Source organism: Melanostigma gelatinosum (genome assembly GCF_949748355.1).
Source record: "Melanostigma gelatinosum genome assembly, chromosome: 4".
Taxonomy (NCBI): domain Eukaryota; kingdom Metazoa; phylum Chordata; class Actinopteri; order Perciformes; family Zoarcidae; genus Melanostigma; species Melanostigma gelatinosum.
In genome coordinates this window covers 17,730,370-17,754,177 of record NC_136637.1, presented here as the reverse complement: position 1 = coordinate 17,754,177, position 23,808 = coordinate 17,730,370, and the positions used below count along the sequence as shown (strand labels likewise).

At 41.4% G+C, this 23,808-nt stretch overlaps 2 protein-coding genes across 2 annotated transcripts; both read right to left on the bottom strand.

Annotated features, from left to right (window-relative positions):
• Nucleotides 1-8,894: 8,894 nt before the first annotated feature.
• uchl5 (ubiquitin carboxyl-terminal hydrolase L5) lies at nucleotides 8,895-14,145 on the bottom strand. The gene is made up of 11 exons (XM_079267002.1): nucleotides 13,957-14,145; nucleotides 13,413-13,476; nucleotides 13,226-13,331; nucleotides 12,819-12,944; nucleotides 12,084-12,145; nucleotides 11,528-11,658; nucleotides 11,248-11,311; nucleotides 10,800-10,902; nucleotides 9,914-10,027; nucleotides 9,597-9,695; nucleotides 8,895-9,245 (listed from the first exon to the last, which is right to left on the bottom strand). The coding sequence occupies exons 1-11, from the start codon at nucleotides 14,030-14,032 to the stop codon at nucleotides 9,201-9,203; spliced, it is 990 nt and encodes a 329-aa protein (XP_079123128.1). The 5' UTR covers nucleotides 14,033-14,145; the 3' UTR covers nucleotides 8,895-9,200.
• A 298-nt stretch (nucleotides 14,146-14,443) lies between these two features.
• glrx2 (glutaredoxin 2) lies at nucleotides 14,444-18,028 on the bottom strand. Its single transcript, XM_079267712.1, has 4 exons — nucleotides 17,854-18,028; nucleotides 16,811-16,871; nucleotides 16,315-16,491; nucleotides 14,444-15,249 (listed from the first exon to the last, which is right to left on the bottom strand). The coding sequence occupies exons 1-4, from the start codon at nucleotides 17,961-17,963 to the stop codon at nucleotides 15,085-15,087; spliced, it is 513 nt and encodes a 170-aa protein (XP_079123838.1). The 5' UTR covers nucleotides 17,964-18,028; the 3' UTR covers nucleotides 14,444-15,084.
• Nucleotides 18,029-23,808: the final 5,780 nt, after the last annotated feature.

Sequence of the window (23,808 nt, the reverse complement as noted above, 5' to 3'; positions counted from 1 at the left end):
GCTCACCTGGCAAACCTAATGAGGGGAAAACTCATGATGAAAAGGTGGAGTCTGGGCGTCCTTTGCTACGAGTTCCTGGTTGGAAAACCCCCCTTTGAAACAAAATTCCCTCATTTCCACCAATGATACAATGAAACAAATATTGCCGCTAAATGCTCCACTGTGCTTACCAACGTCACTGTCTTTGTCGGTCTGTCATTCGGTGCTATAGGCAGAGGGTTTATCAGAATGGTTTTGCTGAAAACTGCCGCCGGAAACGGCGTTGATGAAAACCGTGAAAGTGACTCAAAACAGTAAAGTTGAGGGCTGTGAAACCAAAACAATGACATATAAGATTGGGGGGGGGAAATGAGGGGATTTGCAAAGTCAAGTGATTCTTTTTTTTTTTTGCCTTCCCACCATCTGAGCCTTGACACAATCTCGTCTCTGAGCTCTGCAGGCAGGTCCTGCAGACATCATGCCTCAGTCTTTTCTCTGACATGCATCAACAGGTGTGTGCCTTCACCAATTATTTCCACTCAGTGGAATGAACCACACGAGGACTCCAATCAAGGTGTACGAACGTCTCAAAGGTGATCAAGACAAATAGGAGGCACCTGAGCTAAATTTGTCAAGTGTCAAGTTTTTAATACATTTGCGAAAAAATGTCTAATATCCTGTTTTGGCTTTGTCATCAAGTGATAGATTGATGAGGGGAAAATTATTTAAACTATTTTAGCATAATGCTGCAACATAAAAATGTGAAAAAAGTCAAGTGGTCTGAACAATGTCTGATAGACTGTAGGCCTACTTAGTTATTTGATCCATTAACAATAAAAGTACTGATATATACCAATAAAGTGCGTAATTCCTTGTAAAGGACTGATATGTGGCTCAGACAGTCCTCAAATATCGTGTTTATTGTTAAAGCAAAGTGAAGCAATGTTTTGAAACTCAGAAAGCTACCAGGTATCTTGAATACCAAAACGTGAAGTAGTTTAATGTGCACGTCATGCTCTCTGGGTGTTTGGTTTAACGAAGGTCAGACACATCCACACACTGACATATTTTTAGACGCAATGTGCTGGATCTTCGGTTGCACAACAAAAACAACATTCCTCATCTTTTGGGAACATTTTAATTCCTCTTCGTGAAGCTGATGGGGGGGCCCACGTCATCACAGCTTAGTTCCCTTCCTGGAACTTTGTGTAAAGAGCACCTTCACAGACGGCAGAGAGAATCCTCCCCTGCCTGCCGTGTGTCTGCTCTCTAATAAAGAAGCTGTTTCCAGCCGTGAACCCACAGTAGAGGCTGACAGTGGCCAGACACCAAGACGTTGCTCCTGACAGGCTGACGGCTCCGGTTCTCTCCTCTCCTCGGTCCTGTGGCCTGCTGTCGAGGTGCAATAGGTCATCTTTTAGACCAGCAGCTCTCCAGAACCGTATGCTCTGCTGGCCTTCAGGTGAAAAGGAGTGGATTTGTGATCCTAAACTCAGACTGGCTGGGATGCGTGGAAGTATGCGTGTGTAACTGTTTTAATAAAGAGTTATTTTCTTTTGTGTTGGAACGATAATAATCCCAATATGCTACCGGCGTGGCTCTAGAGATGGTCCAGCTCTTTCACCCAGACTCAAATCACCATTATATGGACTGCCATGGAATTATGCATTTGATGAGTCGTGATCCCCAAAGAATTAAGACTACCGGTACTGACCTTGGTGATCCCCTGACTTTTCTCCTATAGCACCACCATGGGGTTGACATTTGTGGTTTTAAGTGAAAAGTCTCAATAGCCATTGCATGGATTGCCATTCAACCTAGTACAGAAATCCACATTCTCCTCAGAATAAACTGCATTAACTTTGGTGACCTCTCAACTTTTCATATAGTGCCACAATCACATCAAAATGTACCTGCACAACAAATACCATCAGCCTCAGCTGTACTTTGTTTTCAGTGCTAATCAGCATATGTTAACATGCCAAACCATGATGGCGTCGACCATGGCAATTATTATACCTGCTTAACATTTGATGTTGGCATTTAGCTCAAAGCACCGCTGTGCCGAAGGACAACCCGTGGAGCCTCACAGGTGAAGACGCTTGGTGAACCCTCATTGGCTGTTTTCCCTTCTTTTTCATTTCTCGTAATGTACTTATTGTACGTCTGGCATTCAGCTCGTTCTTAGATCATTGTAAATGTAAATACTTTTGGGTTTTGAACTGTTGGTCAAATGAAGACAACTCTAGCAATTCCATCTTGGGTTACTTTCCTGACATTGTAATAATGCATTGTTTGCCTTAATGTTATCTGTCAAGGACTTTTTGCTTGTGTGGTGCGGATCTGCTGCTTGTACGGGCCTCTAAAGCCCTTTGAGACACGGTACGTGACAATGAACTGTACAAACACACTTCCCATGGCCCCAGCAGCACACATTCCGAGTACGCAGTAATCTGGCTATTTTTAAAACGTCATTCTTTTTTTAGCATTTTGCATCTATGTCTGCATGCCAGACCATACATTCCATGTTTTTGTGACCTCAGCCAAATTATAAAAGATAACAGCCTTTATACGATAACAAAGGACAACATAAAGACAATGACGATTGCTATGTTGGATGACAGCACTTGCAACGAGGCAGTGACGGTGTTCATGAACACCCTGCAGAACTGGAACAGTCACCCTGAGTGCTTATTGTTTGCTCATCCATGTGGCCTGATCTCAGACACATACTGTTCTCTCTCTCTCTCTGAGATGGTAGTAAAACCTGTTGGTTTCCATTAGTTGCTATGACAGATCTTGGCAACAGACTACTGGGACCAGATCCAAGAAGCACTTAAGGTGTGTATGTAAACAGAGGCGCCAAAAATAGAAAAAGCACCACGTTCTACTTTGGTCATCCGACTGCAGATGCGTCAGGCGGACGTTGTGTTCAAGCACCCGTACGTCAGCGGAGTAGGGTTCCTCTGTGCAGTAGACTCGCATGTTCAAAACAACATGCTTCGACTGGAGGCTCTCCAAAAGAAACACGTGTCACTAAATTTGTACCAGTCGTTTCTTTATGATGCTCTTATAAGTACTGGGCAGCTTGTTGGTGTGCTCTCATCAGGTCAAAAGATTGAGACACAGACACAATGTGTTCCTTCTGAAAACGTCTTTAAAAGCCGGGCTGTTGGAAAACAGTTCCTAGGAGGCAGGAATAAATCGTGAATTTGTTGAGGACTATTTTCAGATGTGGATTGATACACACTCACACTATAGTGTTTCGGTCAGCAGGGTGATGCATGAGCCCTTGACTCAAAATACTCCGCAGGGCCCACGTTCATTGTGATGAATAAACATGTCACCCAGTGCCAAGTTGTGGCTCACTGATGTGTTTTGAATGATGTTTGGACAACGATGGTATATGGGACCTTGAATAAGCTTCCTGAGGCTTTGACAACTAGCTGATAAGGGAAAGCATGCAAACACAAGCCTCCTGTTCCTCCATCACATGTGTCTGTCATGCTCAACCCTTCTCCTGTTACCAGTAAAACGAGTTAAGTGTACAGGCAAGTTGCCTTTTACAGCAACCCTGTTAACTTCTCAAGTTGCAGTCCCTTCACATAATACAGCACAGCAATACATTCAACTGACCTTGATAATGATTCATGTAATGATATAAATAGCAGCAAATTCTTACATTCAAGAACCTGGAAGGATACATTTTCTGCCAATTTTGCTTGTAAAATATATGCAGATCATTTTTTTTGTCGATGACAGATTATTGGCCAGATAGACTAAGAGGGGGCAGCCCTACATTTTAAAAAGGCAGAGCCCAGTCCCTCTGGGAGGAGGGAGGGCTTTCGCACAGTCAGCAGCTAAAACTGTCCACTCATGATGCTTGTGTTTCACTGCATGTCTGGTCTGTTCCCTCCACCTGCCGGGAGCACGAATGCAGGGTACAGGAGCACATTATGCTGAGACAGGCAGCTTATAGCAGGCAGAAAACCAGCCACCATGACCACTGCCAAGAGGAAATAAGACACACAATGTGTTTCAATATTTGCTTGGGGACAGGCTCAAAGAAAAATAAAATTTAAGATCACCCCAAATGTCCACTATAAATATAGAAAACTTGCTGCTCCAGCAAGTCAAGTACACACTGACTCCCAAGTCACTGACAACAATGAACTATAAAGGTGAAGGCCAGTGGCAAGGTTTAGATGAGATCCCTGGGTAGAGGAAAGCGGCCTTCGTCTTCCTTCATCTCAATGTCCTGCCAGCTGATGCCAGGGGGAAGCCAGTACTCCTGCTGCCACAGCCACTCATTTAAAAGGGCCTCCGTCCTGAGGAGAGAGGGACAGCAGTGTTTTATGAGAGTAGTTGTCGAGCTTCCGAGCAGACCTGACCTTCTAAAACATTGATGCCTTATTCATATGTATGCTAAAAACAGCAGCCAAGACCCTCAAGATGAGTCCTGAATGGGCACAGGGAACAAATCAGCATGTTCACACTTCACATTTATCAAAATTAACGACTTCATCTACAGTTTGTTTTCTAGATGTTCTTTTAATTGATTAATTGCTGGTCTAAAAGAAAGAAAGAAAATACCAGTAAATAGGGGAAAATGCATTTTCTAATTCCTCGTTGTATCCAACCAACAGTCCAAAACCCAAAGATATTCCGTTACAATCATATAAGAAAAGCAGCAACGCATCACATTTGAGAAGCTGCAACATAGTCTTTGGCATGTTTGACTGAAAAACAATGATGATTTTTAGAATATCTGCAGTTTAACTTTCTGTCAGTTGACTGATCGATTGGTTTAGCTCTACACAACACCTTAATTGGTTTGACCAGGAAATCACGACAAGAACTGTGGGCTACATTACAGAACAATTAGCCTACATAGCAAAACAAGTCTATCCCATTTGTGGTCCTTGATCCACGTGAGTCTCTGCAAGCATCCCAACAAGACCTGAACAACGCAGCCTTGATGCATGAATGGCTTCAGTACTCTCAAAAACACACTCGCACTATACGCACGTACACCTAAACACATTCATAGACATCTGATCGATTTGAGTTCAAAAGCTGTTTTCACAGAGTCACATTGATTTCGGCGGTTCAGCATGATCGCGTCTGTTAAAGCCTCCATGCGGGCTGCTGGCAGTACAAACCAAAGCCCCCTGCGCTCCATACCTACAGAGACACATAAATCAGGTTCTATGCTGAAAACATGGGTCTGCCCACCTCTCACATTCCGCTGCAACCAAATAGCCTCGAGCTAGAAGCCCCATCAACAAACAGCCAATCTATTGAATCACAATTATCGATTTCATTTTCCAGAAACTCCGTAAAACTGACCGAGCATTGCTCCAGAAGAAAATATGAATTGCGGTTACCTGTCCGCTCTCCAGCGATGGAGATGGGAAGCGCACGGCAGCAAATGGTGGAGGAGGAGCTTGTTTGACGCAACCTGCTCCTGCTGAGGGAGGAGAGAGACACGCGCTGTCATTGACGTCATTTCATTGAGTTTGTGTCACCCTGCATGACATAAGCATCATGGTTGGCATTTCCTACTTGTGATATTGTGTTTTAGTTCACGTTGTCATTGTCTGTTGTGATAATCCTCCTCGTCATTTACTTCAAACAAAGCTCAAAAAAGCGGTCCAGCATATTCAGCAATCTTCTGCTCATATTCTGTTTGTTTTAATGCAGTTGCCATATCCACAAAAACGAGCTAATGCAACTCTTTCTGCTGGACTCAAAGACTCCTCAACTTTCATCTGTAGAGCTTGGGCACGGCCGTGTCGGTGTCTGTGACGGTGTCATATTCATGAGTCATATCAATGTGTCATATTCATGTCCTTCTTCCCTTCCTTGTTAAAAAATCCAAAATAAGTCCAGACGTCTGATTTAAACGCGGACGGTGCATTTCTGATTTCTTTCTCCGATGTCTCCATCTTTGTTTTGATCAACTTCCTACCAATCACGCTGACCCGGCACCTCTGCTGACCTCACCAGAAAACAACTCTGCACCATCTAGTGGACTGAAAAAGCAATTGATTTGCTTTTTATAGTTTATATCATAAAAGATCGATACTTGGCGTCCGTGTATCGATACAATATTGCCGCAGAAAATATCGCGATACTATGCTGTATCGATCCCCCCCCCTCCCACCCCTAACGTATACCAGTGGAGCACACAGTCAGATATCAAGAGCTGCAACTACAAGTCCATTAACCAGTCAATCAAAATGAAATCAATCTGCAACTATTTAGATAATTGCAGGTGTTTTTGTCGGCACCCTGTGGCTGCCAACACAGCAGGGCCTCTGTTCTCTGCTCCCGGTGGACGAATGCATGCTCTCTTTCTGCGTTTCCCCTCTTACCTCGAGCTCTCCACTGTTGTCTCTCATTCTTTTGTCTGTTGATTTTGGCGTCAGTTCTCCCTCGGACCCCCAGAGTGAAGCCAGTTAACTCTCCAGCTGTAAGCTCTAAAGACAACAGTGCAAGGCCATCACTTCAACACAAACTATCTGAGACCAGGCTAACACAACAACTGGAGGCATACAGTAAAAAAAATGGTGGTGGTCCAGGGGTAATGGGAAGTCTCTCTGATGAACAATTTGTGACCTCATTCCTTCACTGGACTAACGAGGCATACCACTTTATTCCAGCAGAGGGTGCCAGACATTACAGGATCTGCAGATATCTCCAGTATGCAGTTCATGGATGGCCTAAACCTAACTGTATATAAAGTAGCCTTAAGCATCAGTATGAATAATGTCATTTATCTTATAACAGGGATTTTCTGAATACAAGTACTTTACTTTTAAAACTGTAAATTTAGCTCATAATACTTTACTTGTAATTCAATATTTTTACATTGTATTATCGGTACTTTTAATTGAGTAAAGGATCTGAGTACTTCTTTCATCACAGCTATCCACATGTGCTTTCATGTCAAAATGTACTTGACTTTTTGAAAACGAGTTTCTGCTGTGGAAGCAAGAAGACGTAACACACTACAACCAGCTGTGTGGGTATTCCTCACATTGCATGTTTTTGTGTGTCTGCGTACAGACGTGTGTTCATGTGCTTGTGTGCTTTGTGAAAGGTACATTTCCATCCTGAGGAGGTAAAAATCATTCAACTTCAAGTGAGCAAGTTTGATTGTCAAGTATAAAGTCAGCTACAAAGCCTCTCTCACCCACCTGTTTACAGCCTCAATTAACAGGCAAGCTTCAAGTCAGATGGAGGCTATGCCATCGTCTGTGTCGGGCAGGGGGTCAGTCTATTACAGCTTCACTCTGGAAGTATTTAAGAGACCCTGAGGTCATAAGATATAACCTGCAGAGGACTAACCAACGCCGAGTGTTGGCATCATAGTTTGACAATAAGAGGACACATTTTCAGAGGTTGTTCCTCTTATAAACTGTAAAATAGAGGTAAACAAAAAAAAGAAACACAACATACAAGTTCAATTTATTTTAATTTAATTCGAGTTATATGAAGGTCAAATTGCTCGTTTTAATTGTATGTGCAGGTGTGTCCTTCATGTCAGAGTGAATAGAAACTTTGTCTGAAACAATACACACGAGAAAGTAAGTGGCTGAGAAAAACGAGCTACAACCAAAACCACGACGCAACAAAAGATCAACTTTAGCAAAATGCTCTGTATAATCTGAACCATATTTGAAAAGGGACAAAAAAGAACATCAAGGGAAAGGAAATGTTTTGAAAACAGAACTATATTTCAATAATGGCAACAGAAAAGAACAAACTTGAGTCACGTCTTGCATGTTTAAATACTTAGTATTGTTTAAAAAAACACCAGTATGAGACAAGTTGAACAAATCCAAAAGACTGAAACTTCACAGCCTGAATTATGAATACTTTCTTGTGACTCTATAAACGTTTTGTTTCATGCGATTTTCTTTGTGGCAAATGTGTCCCATTTGGATACCGGAGAGCCACTCTGGGGAGGTAACGGGGGAGTCCTGACTCTCACGTTCATGCTTAACTTGTACCTGCGTCTTCCACCCAACAGCTCTGAAACGACTGTAAAGAGAAACCAGGTGAAGCTGAGCGGTAAAATCTTTCCAATCAGCCATTGCCTCCTTCCCCAGCTAACGGTGCACCTCCCGAATGACCTGCTATTATGTTCAGCTACTTTTGTTCGGGGTAAAGGTGACAGGTATTCACATGTATAGGTCTGTCTCGTTGCATTCCTCAGCAGTGAATGCTGTCCTATATTTCTTCAGCTGCCGAGTTCTGTCCCAGTTTGCATTCGAAATCCTCAAATTCTGATTATTTCAAGATCAAATTATTCATGCGAATCTTTCAGAGAAAGATAAACCAAGAAAAAGTGGCTTTTTCAAATGGGACAAAGCCATGATTGACAGATTTAGAACATGCCATTCATATTTTTCATGAGTCATCCACCTTTACTGATACATCTGAGACCTCTACTTATTGCAATAAGGTGTACAACTGCAGAAAAAGAATGTTCCTGACTGGAAATAATTCAACTATGTCCACTTATTCATAAACAGTTAGAACCACTGAATTCAGAGGATAAGGCTGGTGTTCTCCTCTGATTTTCTTATTGTCAACAAATCTTACAAAGACACCAAACAGACAATGCATTTGTCTAATGTCGTTTTTACTGCCCAACCCTCTGTGGCAGATTCCATTGCTACATTGTTTTTAAAATGTTTGATATTCATTTTGGCAGATGGCTTTTTGTAATGTACTGTAAATGTAAGCCTTATTTTTACCAGTAGGTGGCGACAAAGCTGTACCACGAAGTCTGATTGCAGAATGAATTCATCTGTGGGGAGCATTTAGGGAAATAAATAAAGAAATCTGCAAATGAGTTAAGAACTGAAACGCTGTTTTGGAATTCAGGATATTAAAAACACAAATTCACAAACATCTAGACATTTTATTATGAAAATAAGACTGAACATAATTTGAGCACATCATTCCTTCTACATGCATTAGAGCCGATGGACACACACGGAGAGAGTGTTTGGCCGTACAGTCTCTCTGCTTCACGTGCAGTGCAGTTAATGGTTCACCACGGTGAGGAAGTGCTGCAGACCGTCCGCGGTCAGTGACACGATGATGAACAGTATCTGCATGTGGCTCAGTGATGAAAGGGGGACTGTCGCTCTGGATGTGTGTGATTAGAGGCTTCTCTATTGGAAGTGTGTTGTTGTTGTTGTTGTTCACTTGGCGTCCTGGGCTTTTTTGGCACTCTGCTTCTCCTTCGCCTAGTGACAAAAAAACAAACAAAGATTTGCATTTAATTTTAATTGCTGTAGTTGATTAAAACACACAAAGAATTGTAGAAACAATTGTCTTATTCATGAACTGGGCATGGCACGCTTGTGAGACATTCACTTATGCCCTCTAGTGGTTAGAATAAACACTGAAGCTGAAAGGCTTTGGCAATTTCATCTTCTTTGTTGATTATTTTTTCCTCCCCGAGACCGTCGACATTGACGAGAGTCCCTTAGAACTACAAGATATCCCATTAAAAATAACGAATAGGAATACCCAACGATGTCTGGAGTCTGACACGCATGCATAGGAGGCAAGTCATGTTGAAGAAAAGCAAATACCTTCTCCACCAAAGGTATTAACTGTTGGTACTCTGCCAGTGTCTTCAGCAGCTCCATGATGAATGGAAGGTAGTTGTGCTTTCGCCGAATGTTTTCAATCTGTGAGAAAACACACAAGTGACTAGAAAGCCCTCTTACATTCTGAGGCGACTACAGTAAACACAGCCTCTACATTCATAATGTGCTCTTGGTTATTCCAGAGGTATTTTTCCACAGGAAAGACACACTGTGGCCTTATGGGCCATTTCTTCTGCATTTATATCACAGTGAATGTCGCATGTAGTAGTAGTCGGGAATGTGGTGTTTGAGAAACCCACCTTATATCTTTTAAGTTTCTGATTTTCCTCTTCAATAAGGAGCTGGTACTTGGCAATCTCAGACTGGATGGAGCTAAGAAACGTGCTGCTCTGGTCTGTGTCCATCGGTTCATCCTGGGAACACAAGGGGGGAAAAAAACAAAAATATATATATATATATATACATAGTTTCATTAGTAATAACTGAAGGAGACAGTGAATATGAAGCAGCAAAAATACTCCACTCCTTTAACGTGTTTGCATGAGGTTTCCTGATGTATGAAGTTAAACCTTGTGTTTGCTGACCTCCAGTGGTTGAATGCTTCACCTTGCTGCAGTCATGCTGACCTGTGATCGGTATACTTTGACATCACCGTTACAGGTGCAACGGAGCACATTTCCGACAGCAATAATAAACTCAATAATGACGCTGGGTGTGGCATCAGGTGTAACTAGACTACACGTTTCAGCCAGAAGCAGGTCAGTGAAACAAGACGTTTCAGCTTGGGGGGGGGGGGGGGGGGGAATACACTTTGACCCTTCTCTAAAGGGAGAATGTTTATATATTCCATAAAGGCAAGTTCTGATTAGAAATCCACCCGATTCCCTGACTTCCTTGTCCCGAATACTTCTTTTCATAATGTTCTGAGATTGTTATAGATTGCATCATTGCACTAGATTGTATTAAAAACGGAGTAGTCGTATCAGACACGTGTGTGGTGGACAAATACGACGTGACAAAGAATACTGGAGACAGCTCTTTTCATCTTCTTCTTGAGCACAACATGGTTTTGTCCTCCAATTTATGAAATCTGACATGTGATGCATTTCCCATGCAGCCTCACATGGAGACGTGAACAGACATATTACTCTGTCATGTGTGCACTGGTTGAGCTCTTCTGCTCACCTCAGTAAGCTGGGTCTGGAGCTCTGCGATCTTTCTCTCGTATATCATCTTTCTGTCCGACACAATGGCCATGAGGTTGAATCGGATCTCTCCTTCACTGTACCTGAAGAGGGAAACAATAATACAGTTTTACTAAGTATAGAAGGATGAACTCAAGAAAGTCAAGGCAGTACAGTATTATACATATATCTCATGTCTGTATATACAGAGAAAATACGATCATTGCTTCATAAGAATACAAACTATTAAAAAAAATGCAAATAAATCAAATAAGATGGATGAAAAAAACTCGTAATTTCTGCACCAGAGCTTTACATGAATTATCTCTATTAATTGTCTCACTACTCATTGGCTTAAAAGAGTCATTAAAACCACATCAACTGTGACAGGAAGCATCTGGTTGACCTAACATTCATCTAAAATGTATGTGAAGACTAAAGACATTCACTTCTGTATTCTTTTCTCGATCACAGGACGAACCGCGCTGATCCAGTCATCCTGGTTGCATGTACCTGGTGAAAAACAGACAGGGACGAATAATAGGTGTCCGTATATACAGTAACTGCCCAGTACATCATCCTTAAAAAGAGACAGTTTTAGGGGAAATGGGCCATGGCCAACCAGATAGAAACTGTGCATTGGAGGGCCGCACACCGAGGGACATAACTGCCCGTGTTGGCGCTGAAAGCGTAAAGCAATAATAGAGAAATAGCAATTATTCTGCTCACCCAGGTCAATTGGTCCCTCTCGGAGTCCGTCCAGCTCGTATAGTCGACCGTTTACAGGAACATAGCTCACAAAGTGAAACGCGTCCTCGTCCTTCGCTGACGACTTTGCATCAAATTCAAACATTTGCTGCCTGTAAATACGAGACAGCGCACAATAGTGAGACCGACATCGAAGATAATCGTCATGAATCACACATACATCTGTAGAAGCTGTTGTTTTGTGACACGTAGGGATTTAGAAACGCACTCTGCTCCAACAAAACTAACTCCCAATCAACAAATCAACGTGATGTACAGAATGTTCCAATAAAAATGTTATCAGGTGGAGAAAGTGCTACGCCGTGACAAAACCAAAAATGTTTGTATTTTCCATTTCTTACATAAGAGAACCGGCACTGACAAAGTTTCGGGGTGACCAACATCTGACCCAGCCAGATGCATGAGCAACAAATTGGCCAATCGCTTTCTACAGAGTTAGAATGAGGAGCTAGAAATAGCAGTAAGCCAATCAAACAGACTGTCTCTCCAGCTGACTATGATATGAGCGGGAGCTTACCTGGCAAAGCTGTTGTGAACTTGTCGGATCACTTCGGAGTTGCTAAGAGCCAAACCTTTCATCTGAGGAGAGCGGGAGGAGCAGGATTATAATGCTGACTGTACGACCCTAGCCTCAAAGATGCAGCAGCATCATGAAGGAACACGTTATACATTCCTGTGTCTCGTAACATGACATGCATCCAATTATTTTTCAATGAGTTTGTCTAATATTTAAAAAATGTACTCATTTGAATAAATTACTGTTTTGTTGCTTCTACATCTTGCCTAGAAATATACAGATTGTTCGAAGCGGTGATTCCACTCCCGCTAGTTTTCCTGCTTAATTAATTGTTGCCATTTATAAACTGGTTTAGACTCAAATAAAAACGATACACAGCATCTTCGTCGAGGCAGAAAAAGTGTCTCTCCTTGGAACTTTTCCACATCAAAGGAGAAGTTGAGCATCAAAAATCACTTTCAGCCGGGATCTTTTCAACATTTGTGGGACAGACAACTGAGTCATCAAGGTAAGAGGATGAAACTGTCAAGGTTGCAAGTGGAAGGGGAAATAACAGCGAGTTGTGTAATACATCACTGCTCCAGTGGGAAAGCTCTGTTCACTGCATGAATGATTTACTGCTTATTATTTGAGTTACTGGCGTCACTTAAGTTCAAAAAGGGAGGTTCGTAGTTTTCGATAAAATATATATTTAATGTGTTTTTTGGATTCAAGAGAAAAATACCATGAACGTACAGCGGCGTCGAAGCTCTGTGAAAACTCTCTGAACTCCGTCAGTGTGTCTCCAAGCAGCATGTCAGAATGGGAGCAGTTGAGCAGAACGCTGACTATTGCCTGGGTGGCACAGGCGTTGTTAATGACCTGAAAACACACAGATAGCATACACAACAGTGAATTGGATAGATAGAATACCCCCTTATTCATGCAAATATTTTTCAAAAGAGCCCACATCACACCCCCATAGAAATTTGAACAATCAAACTGTAAAAAGGTGCAACGGATAGCAAATGCATGAATCATTACAGTTACCGTATGATGATTCCAAAGTTAGTTGGCAGAATGTTATTTACACTAGAGCTGCAAAATAACACTGTCTTGCTAATATTAAAATATGATGTATTTAACGACAGAGGTAACTCTACCTGTTTTGCAAAGAAGATCTGGTCGAGCCTAGAGTCCTGAACGATCGACCCTGCTGGCTCCTCGCCTGGCTGCCACTTGAAGAGGAAAATCAACCCATGAACTGGTCTGTAACAGAGCAGATGCATTTAAAAGGCCTGTCTTGAGAAGGGAGCGTGCAATGTAACGAGGCTGCAGGTATTAACATACTTCAAGTTGTCGAAGTTCTCTGGCTCCATGCTCCATATTTCTTCAACCTGGGCGCCTTTGTAACCTGACAAGGACGAGTAAAGCACCACATATTTATTCACACTTTTACAGCAAATGTTGAAGTAAGGTCTTCCCGAACGTCAATTAAGTGAGCTGATTTTCCCACTGGCGGGTAGTCTGCAGAGCAAACCACAACAAATGTCATTCACGAGGGATTTGTTTCCACGCGCCGTTGTTTTGAACGCTGAGTAATGCTAGCTAGTTAGCTTGTCTAATTGAGTTAACGTTAGCTATGGCTGCCCAATTATTACATGCAACTGTTTACAATATGCAGCGTTTTGGGTGGCTGTTTGGAATAGACCGCCTCTCGAGTATTTCGGTTCAATCTGCATGGCATTTTATTGATTTAAGCGTAGGAAAATCAACAGTAGCTAATTTAGAAGTTGCCGTTAGCTTTAAAGAAGCTATCTAGCTAGCGATGTCTGATAGCAAACGGTGCACTGAATGAGCAGAGCTAGCTAACGTTGAGGTACCAGTCACTCACCGAAACCCTTAATCAGTTCTGTGAACACGCCGGGGTCGCTCTCCATCAGACACCACTCTCCTGCGCTGCCAGTCATTATTTACAATGTATATTCAACCTACGGTGCACATATACGAGATGCTAATATCCTAGCTTAGCAGTGCCCGCTAGTCAAGCTAATTTCAATGAAGCACTGGAGTGACCTCAACGTGATGCCGTGCAAATGTGAGCAATGCGGGTGCACGTGTTTTATTGCACAGCGTATACCGTGTAGCGTGTAACACATATATTTTACATATTTACTTCAAAACATTGGCAACGAGCAGCATTTAAAGAAAATACACGTACCAACATTTGCAAAGAGAAAAATAAAAACGAATGACCTATTGTAAACTAAACATTGCCCTCGTATGAACTAGACACAATACCCGCCCGCCTAAGACGACGGGGATGACAAATTCAGGACTCTTAGTTAAAAACGCAAAACCATGGGAGGCTGACGGTGGTTTCATTCATATTTATTAATAAAAAACATTCTTGGTATTAAGAAAACATTTTCGAGTTGTTGTTGTACACACCCCATGAATCTGTACATTCATAACACTGACCAGCATCAAGACTTGTTAAGTTATTACTATTCACCTAATGAAGACAGTATAGCTTTTGCTAAAATGACATTGAAATTCCTTCGAAGACAAATTAAAAACAAATGAACATTTCTCACAATTTTGTGTAATGTTCAAAACGGATATCCGCAGTTTTTTAAATCTTACAACAAAAAAAATTACCTCAAATAATGAGTATTGAGTCACAGGCACAGGCTTCACAACCCAACGATGTTCACAGTTTGATGATGCTTGACGCTGATGCTTGACGCTGAGCGAGATCATGTTTTTCTTTTTATGATTGTAATATTGTTCAATAAAACAACCATGCAGATGAGAAGTAGTTCCACAGGTTTTCTTTAAAAGATGACAACTTTAATAAGAATACTGTACATCCCTGCATGAAAATGTATGTAGCCTAACATCAAGTATCAAAAGCACTTTGATAAATAAATAACATGCTCAAGCAATGTTCAACTTGTAGGACGAGATCAAGCGAACATTTAGTAAATACAGGATTGAATAACGCTACAAGAACGGTTAGTCATTTAACCGCCTCGAACTGCCCGCTGCCCGAGCCGTCGGAGCTGCCGGCAGCACAGCAGGGAGCACACTGTTGGATCAGGGGCAGCAGCTTTCCCTGCTGATGGAGTTGTTTGGTGTCAGAGCCACCCCCGATGCAGTTTCCATTAATGAAGACTCTCGGCACCTGAACACACAAATCAGGTCATAACATCAGTTGTTAGAAAAGAGATGAGTTTCAGTGCAGTTATACATACTTTCTTGTCATAAGCATATGTTAACGGATCAGTATCAACTAAAACAAAGCAGACGAAAACCTTTTCTGGACCGAACTCTCCCTCGTTTTGTCCACCTCTCCTTAATCTACGTATTTGGATCAAGTAGCTCGTGAACAATAAGGCGTGTTAGATTTAGTGGTCTACAACTGTTATTTCAATGTGTCAGACATTAATCAACATTTAGGTAAACGGAAGTATCAGTTTGGACTCTGAATTGGATCGAGGCCCACAAAAACTTGATCGGGACATCCCCAGATTCAAATACCTTTCTTTATGTTTTGCAGTCCTGTGTTTGTGCTGCATTTTGGCTGTGGAATTTGCAACTTACGTTTGTGAGAAGTGCAATACAAAGAGTTGTTATTTTGATCCGTTTTACTCATCACTTAATTATTTTACTTAACGACAAATCATGTGTTTTAGAACTATGCAACATATTCAAAAGAAACCTAGAATCAAGAGTTAAGCTGTGCCTATTTCAACTTATTAACAACTTCCACAGCCGTCGAGGTAGAAGAGGACGAACACAGCGAATCAGCACTTAAATAAAATAAAAGCTAAATATGAAATGTGTTTCGGGGTCTTGCATGATTGTGATACATACTGCCCGCGTAAATTTAAGACTCATTTTGATCTTAAAACAATCTACATATTGCAACTTTCAAACCATGTTTAGTGTCATCAGTGTATATTATACAGACGTAATGTACCGGTGACATTTCACTTAACATAGAATTGTACCTATATATTTTAAGCCTTATAGAAAATGTTCAAATTATCATTACAGATTCAGCTATTTTGAGTCAGGATAAAATTCCGGAGCCTTCGCTGCTGTCCAAAAAAAACACGAATCAAGTAATCTAAAAGTAACTTCAATGCAGAGCTGCCAGAACAAACAAGCTGCATGTTTTGATTCGTGTTTACGTAGATGCTGAAATTAAATACACAAAACCCAAAACCCAACAGGAGGCTCTTACCGTTCTGGCACCGGTCATCTGAGCTAAGGCCTCTTGCATTCTCCTCCCGTCGTTGTGCTCATCCAGTTCGATCACTTTGTAGGTCGCACCAATTTCATTGAACACCTTCTTGGCCATTTTGCAATAAGGACACGTGGTCTTGGAAAATATCACAACACAGTTCTGCGACACCATCTCCTGAAAGGTCACGCAACAAAACAAAAAAAAATAGATTTTATTAAATATCAGTAGAACACAGAAATAGACTGAACGTACCGGGCCTCAAAGGAGTTGCTGAAGCAAAGCTGAATTATTAAATAGTCCCATTATTCATGTGTAATGAGTGAGAAAACTGTAGTGCCACTTCATAACAGATTTGACAGAAGAAACACAGCTGACTACAATGCTATGGCATGCTGGTGGTTACATATATTAATGCAAAATGTAGCAGACAATTAAAAATAGGTTGCAGAGAGATTCACAGCACAAGGTAACAGACCTGTGAGCATCCACTTACCTTAACATGCTGTACACAGGATGTGCTGGACAGAGATGGGGAGGATGTAAAGTTCCCCATTCTGAAAAAGACAAAACACAGTTGCAGTATATCAAGGCATTTGGTGTACATCTGAATCGACTAAAATCTGATATACTCTACAGGATTGACACTACCGAGGTGGGTTTGCACAGTAACCTCTGAAACGTGAAGATTTCACAGGAAGGGGCAAACTGAAGGCTAATAGTTAGCATCGCAATGATTTGGAGGATAACTGCTGGTCTGAAAAGACCCATTTCCATTGTTATAGTCGTCGATACAGTTTCTGATTTAACCACGTCTCGGATGTAGCCGTTTCACTCCGTAGGACGCCTGGCATAGTCAGGTTTGTGTGCTAATCCAGGATTAGGAGTGCACATGCTCGTAATTAACTCAGATTGGATGTTTACATGAGTCTTGCCAAACCCCATTACAAGTCGAGCAATAACAAGACTACACGCCACTGTGAAAGAGAATAACGTCCTAACACGTGATGAAACGTGACCACCTAACTGTACTTTTGTTTACACTTGGTTCGCCCCCCAGTACTTGTTTCAGTTTAATCTAAATGGTTGTACTGTCTCCACTAACGCAGGACAGGTGGGAGATAACTGAGATAGCATAGCTTCAGCTAACGTCGACACAAACAGGCATGCCAATAATCAATGTGGACTTTTTTATGTGAAATAATCGATTGTTAATAGATGACAATCATGCAGAATTTGCGAGAAGAACGTATTGAATTGTAAAAGTTTGAAGATACTTGCGTTTGGCCCTTTAATACATGTTCAATTTAAAATGTTATGAGGTTGTTATGAAATGTTTCTGTTCAGCATGGTTAAACACTCCGCAGTGAATGAGTTAGCTTTGAGTTAACTTCGCCTTTTCGACCGTAAATGGTGTGCAGCGGTGCTGCAGTACTGAGGTTACTGGTAGCGGCACGTCTTTATTCGTCTGTGAGGTTAGTTAATACAACTAAAGTTAGCTAGCGTCCGCTATCATTTAGTCAAGCTAGCCACAATGACCTTCGGCAGCCGGTCCATGACACCCTGGGAAGACATCCTGCTCGAGCGAACATGGAAAAAAAAGAAACTATGGCTAAAAAAGAATCGCGCTGGTGGCCTGGATGAAACATGCGGTTCGTGTACAAACAGTTCTCCAATCACACACCACCCCTGGCTGTTACTGTACGCTTGCTTTTGCCCCTTATTCACACTGTTGATAACAGAAGCCTACCTTACGTGACCACCGGAAACAGTTGCTGACGCAAGTTTGAAAACGCCCACAGCGTCAACAAAATAAAAGACAGATTGGTAAACTATTGTATTATAAAGATGTCATTTAAAGCTGGATGTTTTTTTTCTGTAAATGAATAGCATCTAGCTCATCAAAACCTATTTAAAAAAATTAAATACAAACAATTTCGCCCGGTTCTGATTTTATCATTTTATTGGCTAATATGATAATTTTTATGACACCATATTCGGTTAATGTTGTTGAATTGGACATATTATTATATACTTCAAATAAACACACTATATATGCAGTATGTGTGTGTGTCTGTATATATATAATAATAGTTTATAATACATTTATTTTGTATCGCGCTTTAAAAAGGTACTCAAAAGCACTTTACATGTAAAAACCGAGACAATAAAAAGCAATAACAATAAGAAAGGCAGATACATGACATAACAGTAAGAAACAACACAAAAACATGCATAACTAGCATCACAGGTTAAAAGCAGATTTAAATAGGTGAGTTTTAAGTGCAGTTTTTAAAGTGGCGAGTGACGGAGAATGTCTGAGGTGCTGAGGGAGAGGGTTCCAGAGGGAGGGGGCAGCAATGGAGAAGGCCCTGTCCCCCCCCAGGTCCGGTGCTTGGACAGAGGGGGTGTGAGGAGGTTGGCGTCGGTGGATCTGATCGTTGTGGGTGGGAGTGTGTCCGCGCAGGAGGTCCGAAAGGTATGAAGGGGCTAGGTTGTGAGAAGGGCTATGTGATGAGAATAATTATATCATATAAATGCATGAAGTGAAGCAATTCAAATACATATGCTCTTTTGCAACAACAAAAAAAGCCAAGTGAGAATTGCATGATTTGGGAATGGATTTCCACCATCAAAGAGAACTGCAGTTTTGCGCTGAATCGATAATACCCGACACAAATCCAGAAATGTTATGAAAGGCACGGGAGAATAACGTTAGGGTTCAAATACCTGCTCACAGAATTGATAGATATAGATCGATAGATATGTACTTTATGTATCCCCAGGGGGAAAAAATAGATTGACACAGAATTGATACACGTGATAAAAGACAAGGAGGATTGGTCCAACTGATCTCTACAACCTCAGTTATTTTAGCCAGGCTGGAGGGAGCTTCAACATCAAGCTGGAGTTTTCACCTCCCTGGCTTGATTTAAAGGTGTAACACCTATTCACATAAAGGGAACGTGCTTCCTTTTGGGAGAAGGCTTCATCCATCATCTTCATGCAATCGACTGCGTGTGTGTTTGGGTGTGTTTAAGACTTGGTTTAAACTTTAGGGTAAGGATAAGGTTGGATTTGGGTTAGGGTCAGGAGGATTAGGGTGGTAGCGGTTACGGTCAGAGTCCTCTCGACTCAGTGATGTCCAGAGGACAGAGTGCAGTACTCTGGTGGGACAAAAGGAGGCAGTGTACATCAATGATACTACTAGGTGCTCAAATGGGATGGACAGTGTTTCTCTGATGTCTAATTTTTAATGTTAAAATGTCAACTATATTTCCCACATTATTGTTTTTGTTGATGCGGTTTATGTTCCTCCTCATGCAAGTTAAAAAAATGCACAGGAACTCACTGCTGTTTTGCTGATTATGTTTTATTTTGTAGCAAATGGGCTAAAACTGCATTTCGTCCTCACTGTGGGGAGTGTGTGTGTGTGTTTTCATGACTTGTTGGGATGTAAATCAGTACACAGTGACATTTTGGGGACTTGCCTTTCTTACATGGGGACATAATGCACCTCGCCATAATGTAAATCATTCGATTTTAGGCTGAAGTTTTGGTTTGAGGTTAGGATAGGGTTAGGATTAAGCTGGTAGCGGTAATGGTTCGGGTAGGTCTCCAAGAAATGAATGTAAGTACATGTATTATCCCCAAAAGTCAAGAAAAAACAACTGTGTGTTTTGTATGTGTGTGTGTTCAGTAAACACTTTAACATCTTAGAAACATCTCTAGATCAAACCAACACAACCTGTACTCGTGCCTTTACTGAACGTTGGTCATGGGGCAAGAGTAGAAATGAGTCCCACTGGCTGGCCAAATGTTGCCTTGGCAACGGTAACCCCTCACTGACCTCTGAATGGAGTGTTATTATTAAATGATGCGCTCCTCAATCGAAAAAACTCCATCATTGTAGAGGCACATTTAGCTCATTCTGGTTCGCCCTGTGTTATTTCTCTCTTACAGCAGTAGAAAGACAAACATGAGGCACACGTACTGAATAGCCTTGCCTGCCACATGAAATGTCAACAGGCTAATACTTTAAAGAATGTAAAGAACTGTTGAAAAAAAGTCCCATTTCATATAACATTTCAGTTCGGAAAATGTGTGCGTTTTCCTCATGTAAAACAGGTAATGAGGCATGGAAAAAAAACATTTCAAGCTGCAATGAAATTCTGACATGTGGAACGGAAATTCATTGACAAATTGTTGGTGGACGTATTCGCACCACTGGGTGTCACAGAGACATCTGATCTGTAATGCCACTATAACATCTATTACAGTCTCCTGATATAGATGTATGCACCCACAGAAGGACCTAAGCATGCATTGTTAATATGTGATATGGATAACACCATTTGCCAAAATAGACAGCCATACATTACGAATAGATTAGAGGATCAGGACTACTTCAGGAACTCTAATGTTATTCAGAAAATGGACTCTGTGCCGTTAGCTGTGGATAATTTGTCTTTGCAAAAGACTGCGCAGCCATTAGTGTGCCACAATACACAATATTGTTTAAATATGGGGATAACAGATTTTCAGACAGGCTCTCCTGGAAGTCGCGCATAATATTGCAATGGGTTGTTGTCATGAAAAGGGAAAAAAAGATAAATGATGCTGATGCTCATCTCACAGCATAAAGTGGGTGTCGGATTGTCAGTTTCGGAAAGATATGATCGGACACAGCTACCCCTAATCTAACATCAGAAAGGTGCAGGGGGGGGGGGGAGACGGGGTTTCAGAAGCATCTGACAAGCTCTTCTGACGAAGCTTACTGGCAGAAACATGCAAACACCTTTTATGAGGTGTGAAATGTGAGCCTGATGAGTCACATTCCTCCCCACTGTCTGACACAGTGTGCTCCTCCTCTTCATTCCTGTGAAGAAAAAATAAAAGTGAAAACAAAAATGGACACAAGACCATATCTTAATGTTTGGTTCTGGTTGGTTCTAAACACTGAGGGTCTTGTAAGTATTTACGGATTAGCCTTTTGATTGACTGGCCGATTGATACCATTCACTTTTGTGGGTGGTATTTAGATGTCAGTGTGGCAGCTTTGTATTACAATAATGAATTAATAATTAATATAATTAAATCAAGTTGTTATTTATTTAACACATTAATTGTTTTATTTCGGCCATCTAAACCTTCGAGGACAGAAAGTGGTGGGTCTTAAGTTGCTTTCTTTCTCAGTCTCTCGGCACACGATTATATTTTCTCTACAGTTGGCAGTTTCTGCAGGCAAGCAGCCTGATGCTAAAGACAATTCTCAATTGTAGTCTCCATTGATTAAAGCATAGTTCTCTTGGCCATAGCTTGATTGAGTGCTGTGGAGTTTCTGCTTAACAGGCAATTGGCAAAGTGCATAATAACTCATTTTTTGTCAGTTCGTCAATAAGCTAACACTAAAATCTATAGCACTTATCATGCGGATAAGTAAAGTGTGTGTCACTGTGATTTTTCACTCCCTGTGAGTTTCTGTCAGGAATGGAGCTGAGCTTCAGCCAGACTTAACAATTATTTATGTGTTGAGAAAGCTGTCAGTCAGGGCTGGCTGCAGTCAGGAAGACCTGGGTTGATTCTAAATAGCAGGTCCAGAGGGGTCAAGACTGAGCCAACACCATGGCCAGAGAAAAGCAGGACCTATTGTCAATTGTTTACTTTATGCTCTTTTGGCAAGCTGGGAAAAAGTCAAAAAAATGGCCAAAACTTAATTCATACAGCTTTGAGAAGTTAAGATGTTTTACATTGGGAACCCTTTTTAAAGGTATCATGCTTTTGGTGGTGTCATAGTCAGAAAGAAGACTACCTTCAAACACCAATAACTAGTCCATAATCTATTCTTCAGAGGAAAATTCAGGAGTATTTCAAAGGTACCGTAATTCGTCCGTTGTGTTGAAAAGGCCCTTAATTAACACAACTATATTGGAAGGGGTTGATTTACACCTTCATCTGAAATATGTGACAATTCTTTAATTGTCATTTGATGATATACAAGGGGTTCTTAAAAGGCAAAAACTAAACACCTTCAATTAAACCCTTCTTTCATAAGTAAAGCAGATTGTAGGGGTACATTACTTTCTCTTTCATTCATACATGCTGCGAGTGATGGCACGTTTTTATTTATTTATTTGCTGCTGCTAGTGATGCAATTAATACGTACGTTTACTCAAGTACTGTAGTGCAAAGGGAAATGCTGTCTGGAAGTAAGAAAAAAAAAAAACCTCGATTGAGTGATCTAGCCTGCAAGTTATGGTCAAATAAACAGAAGTGTGTGACAGGTGAAAGATGTTCGGAAATGGTCTGGGGACCAGACTCGAGAACAAGTACAACCCTCCGGTCAGCTAAAAATACAGAGTCCTTTGTTGAAATGACAGCGAGCATTCGAGGTCAGCCAGATAAAACGAGATTACGCTGCCAGATTTCTTCCTGATTTGTTTGTAATTCTGCATCAAAGGGCTTAAAAAGACAAATCTGTGCATGGCAAATGACAGTCAGTTTTGATGGATCAGCTCTGCGGCAGGACAAGTGCATCTTTTTTGTTGACTGCTTATCCAACAACTGCCCTCAAAGGCAGATTGGCCTCCCTGTGCAAAACAACAGATACTATGGCAGCAATATATTTCTCAGACAGAACAATTTATGGGACCATCACTATTAATCATTGGAGCAAAGGAGGATTGCCTAACTCATCGGGAGCCCCCATAGAAATGTAATTCTCCCGCTGCCTAAAGTGCTTATATGGGTGAGCTACGGATGCATTTTGCCCATGCTCGGGCTCGGTCCGACACTGGCATGGCAATAAGCTGTGTTGATTTAATATCCGTTTGCGGCGTGCATTTTCCTGGACGTGTAATCAGTCCACAAGGCTCCGCGCGAGGCTGTCATGAATCTCGTCGGCTGTACTGCTGCCCCCCCAACCCCCCCCAACCCCCTTCTCCTCCAGTGGACAATCACCACCTCGCCAGCAGGACATGGCAGCTATTCATGATTACACTCACTCAGGTTGTCGATTGGCTGTCGTGATGCAATCACGCAAAAACATTTGTTTTCTTTTTCTTGTATGGCTTTCATGGTTTTCTTTGGTGCAGCACCGTCTTTGGACAATTGGTCAAAAAGTAAGAGCGATGTTTTGTAATGCAAGTGCATGTACTATATACAGAAATGTGGGAAACAATAATTCATGTTTTTAAAATAAATTCCAAGTGGAAAAGTTGCAAAGCAGGAGAATCATCAAGATGTTGTGGTCCGACTGATTTAGAGTGGCATGATCTCTCTCAAGCCTGAAACTTGCGTGTTTGTGTTCTGCACTTAATTTACATAGTTGGCGCCAAGTGGACAGTTTTTATTAAATCACTTCGCCACCACTGACACATGACGAACGACTTCATTTCCATGTGTAATTTTCTTTAGATTTAAGTCCAGGTGGCCTGATTAAGTTATATTGTAATAAAGATTTATGATTATCCTTTTTAGTTTGAAGTCCGTTTA

Coding starts and splice junctions, on each gene's coding strand:
- glrx2 (XM_079267712.1), bottom strand. CDS start 17,963: ATGTTTCATCCAGGCCACCAGCGCGATTCTTTTTTAGCCATAGTTTCT. Junction 16,492..16,810: donor CCTGTGTACAGCATGTTAAG/GTAAGTGGATGC, acceptor GTGACCTTTCAG/GAGATGGTGTCGCAGAACTG. Junction 15,250..16,314: donor AGATGACCGGTGCCAGAACG/GTAAGAGCCTCC, acceptor TTGTGTGTTCAG/GTGCCGAGAGTCTTCATTAA.
- uchl5 (XM_079267002.1), bottom strand. CDS start 14,032: ATGACTGGCAGCGCAGGAGAGTGGTGTCTGATGGAGAGCGACCCCGGC. Junction 11,659..12,083: donor GTTCACAACAGCTTTGCCAG/GTAAGCTCCCGC, acceptor TCGTATTTACAG/GCAGCAAATGTTTGAATTTG. Junction 9,246..9,596: donor TAATACCTTTGGTGGAGAAG/GTATTTGCTTTT, acceptor TTTTGTCACTAG/GCGAAGGAGAAGCAGAGTGC.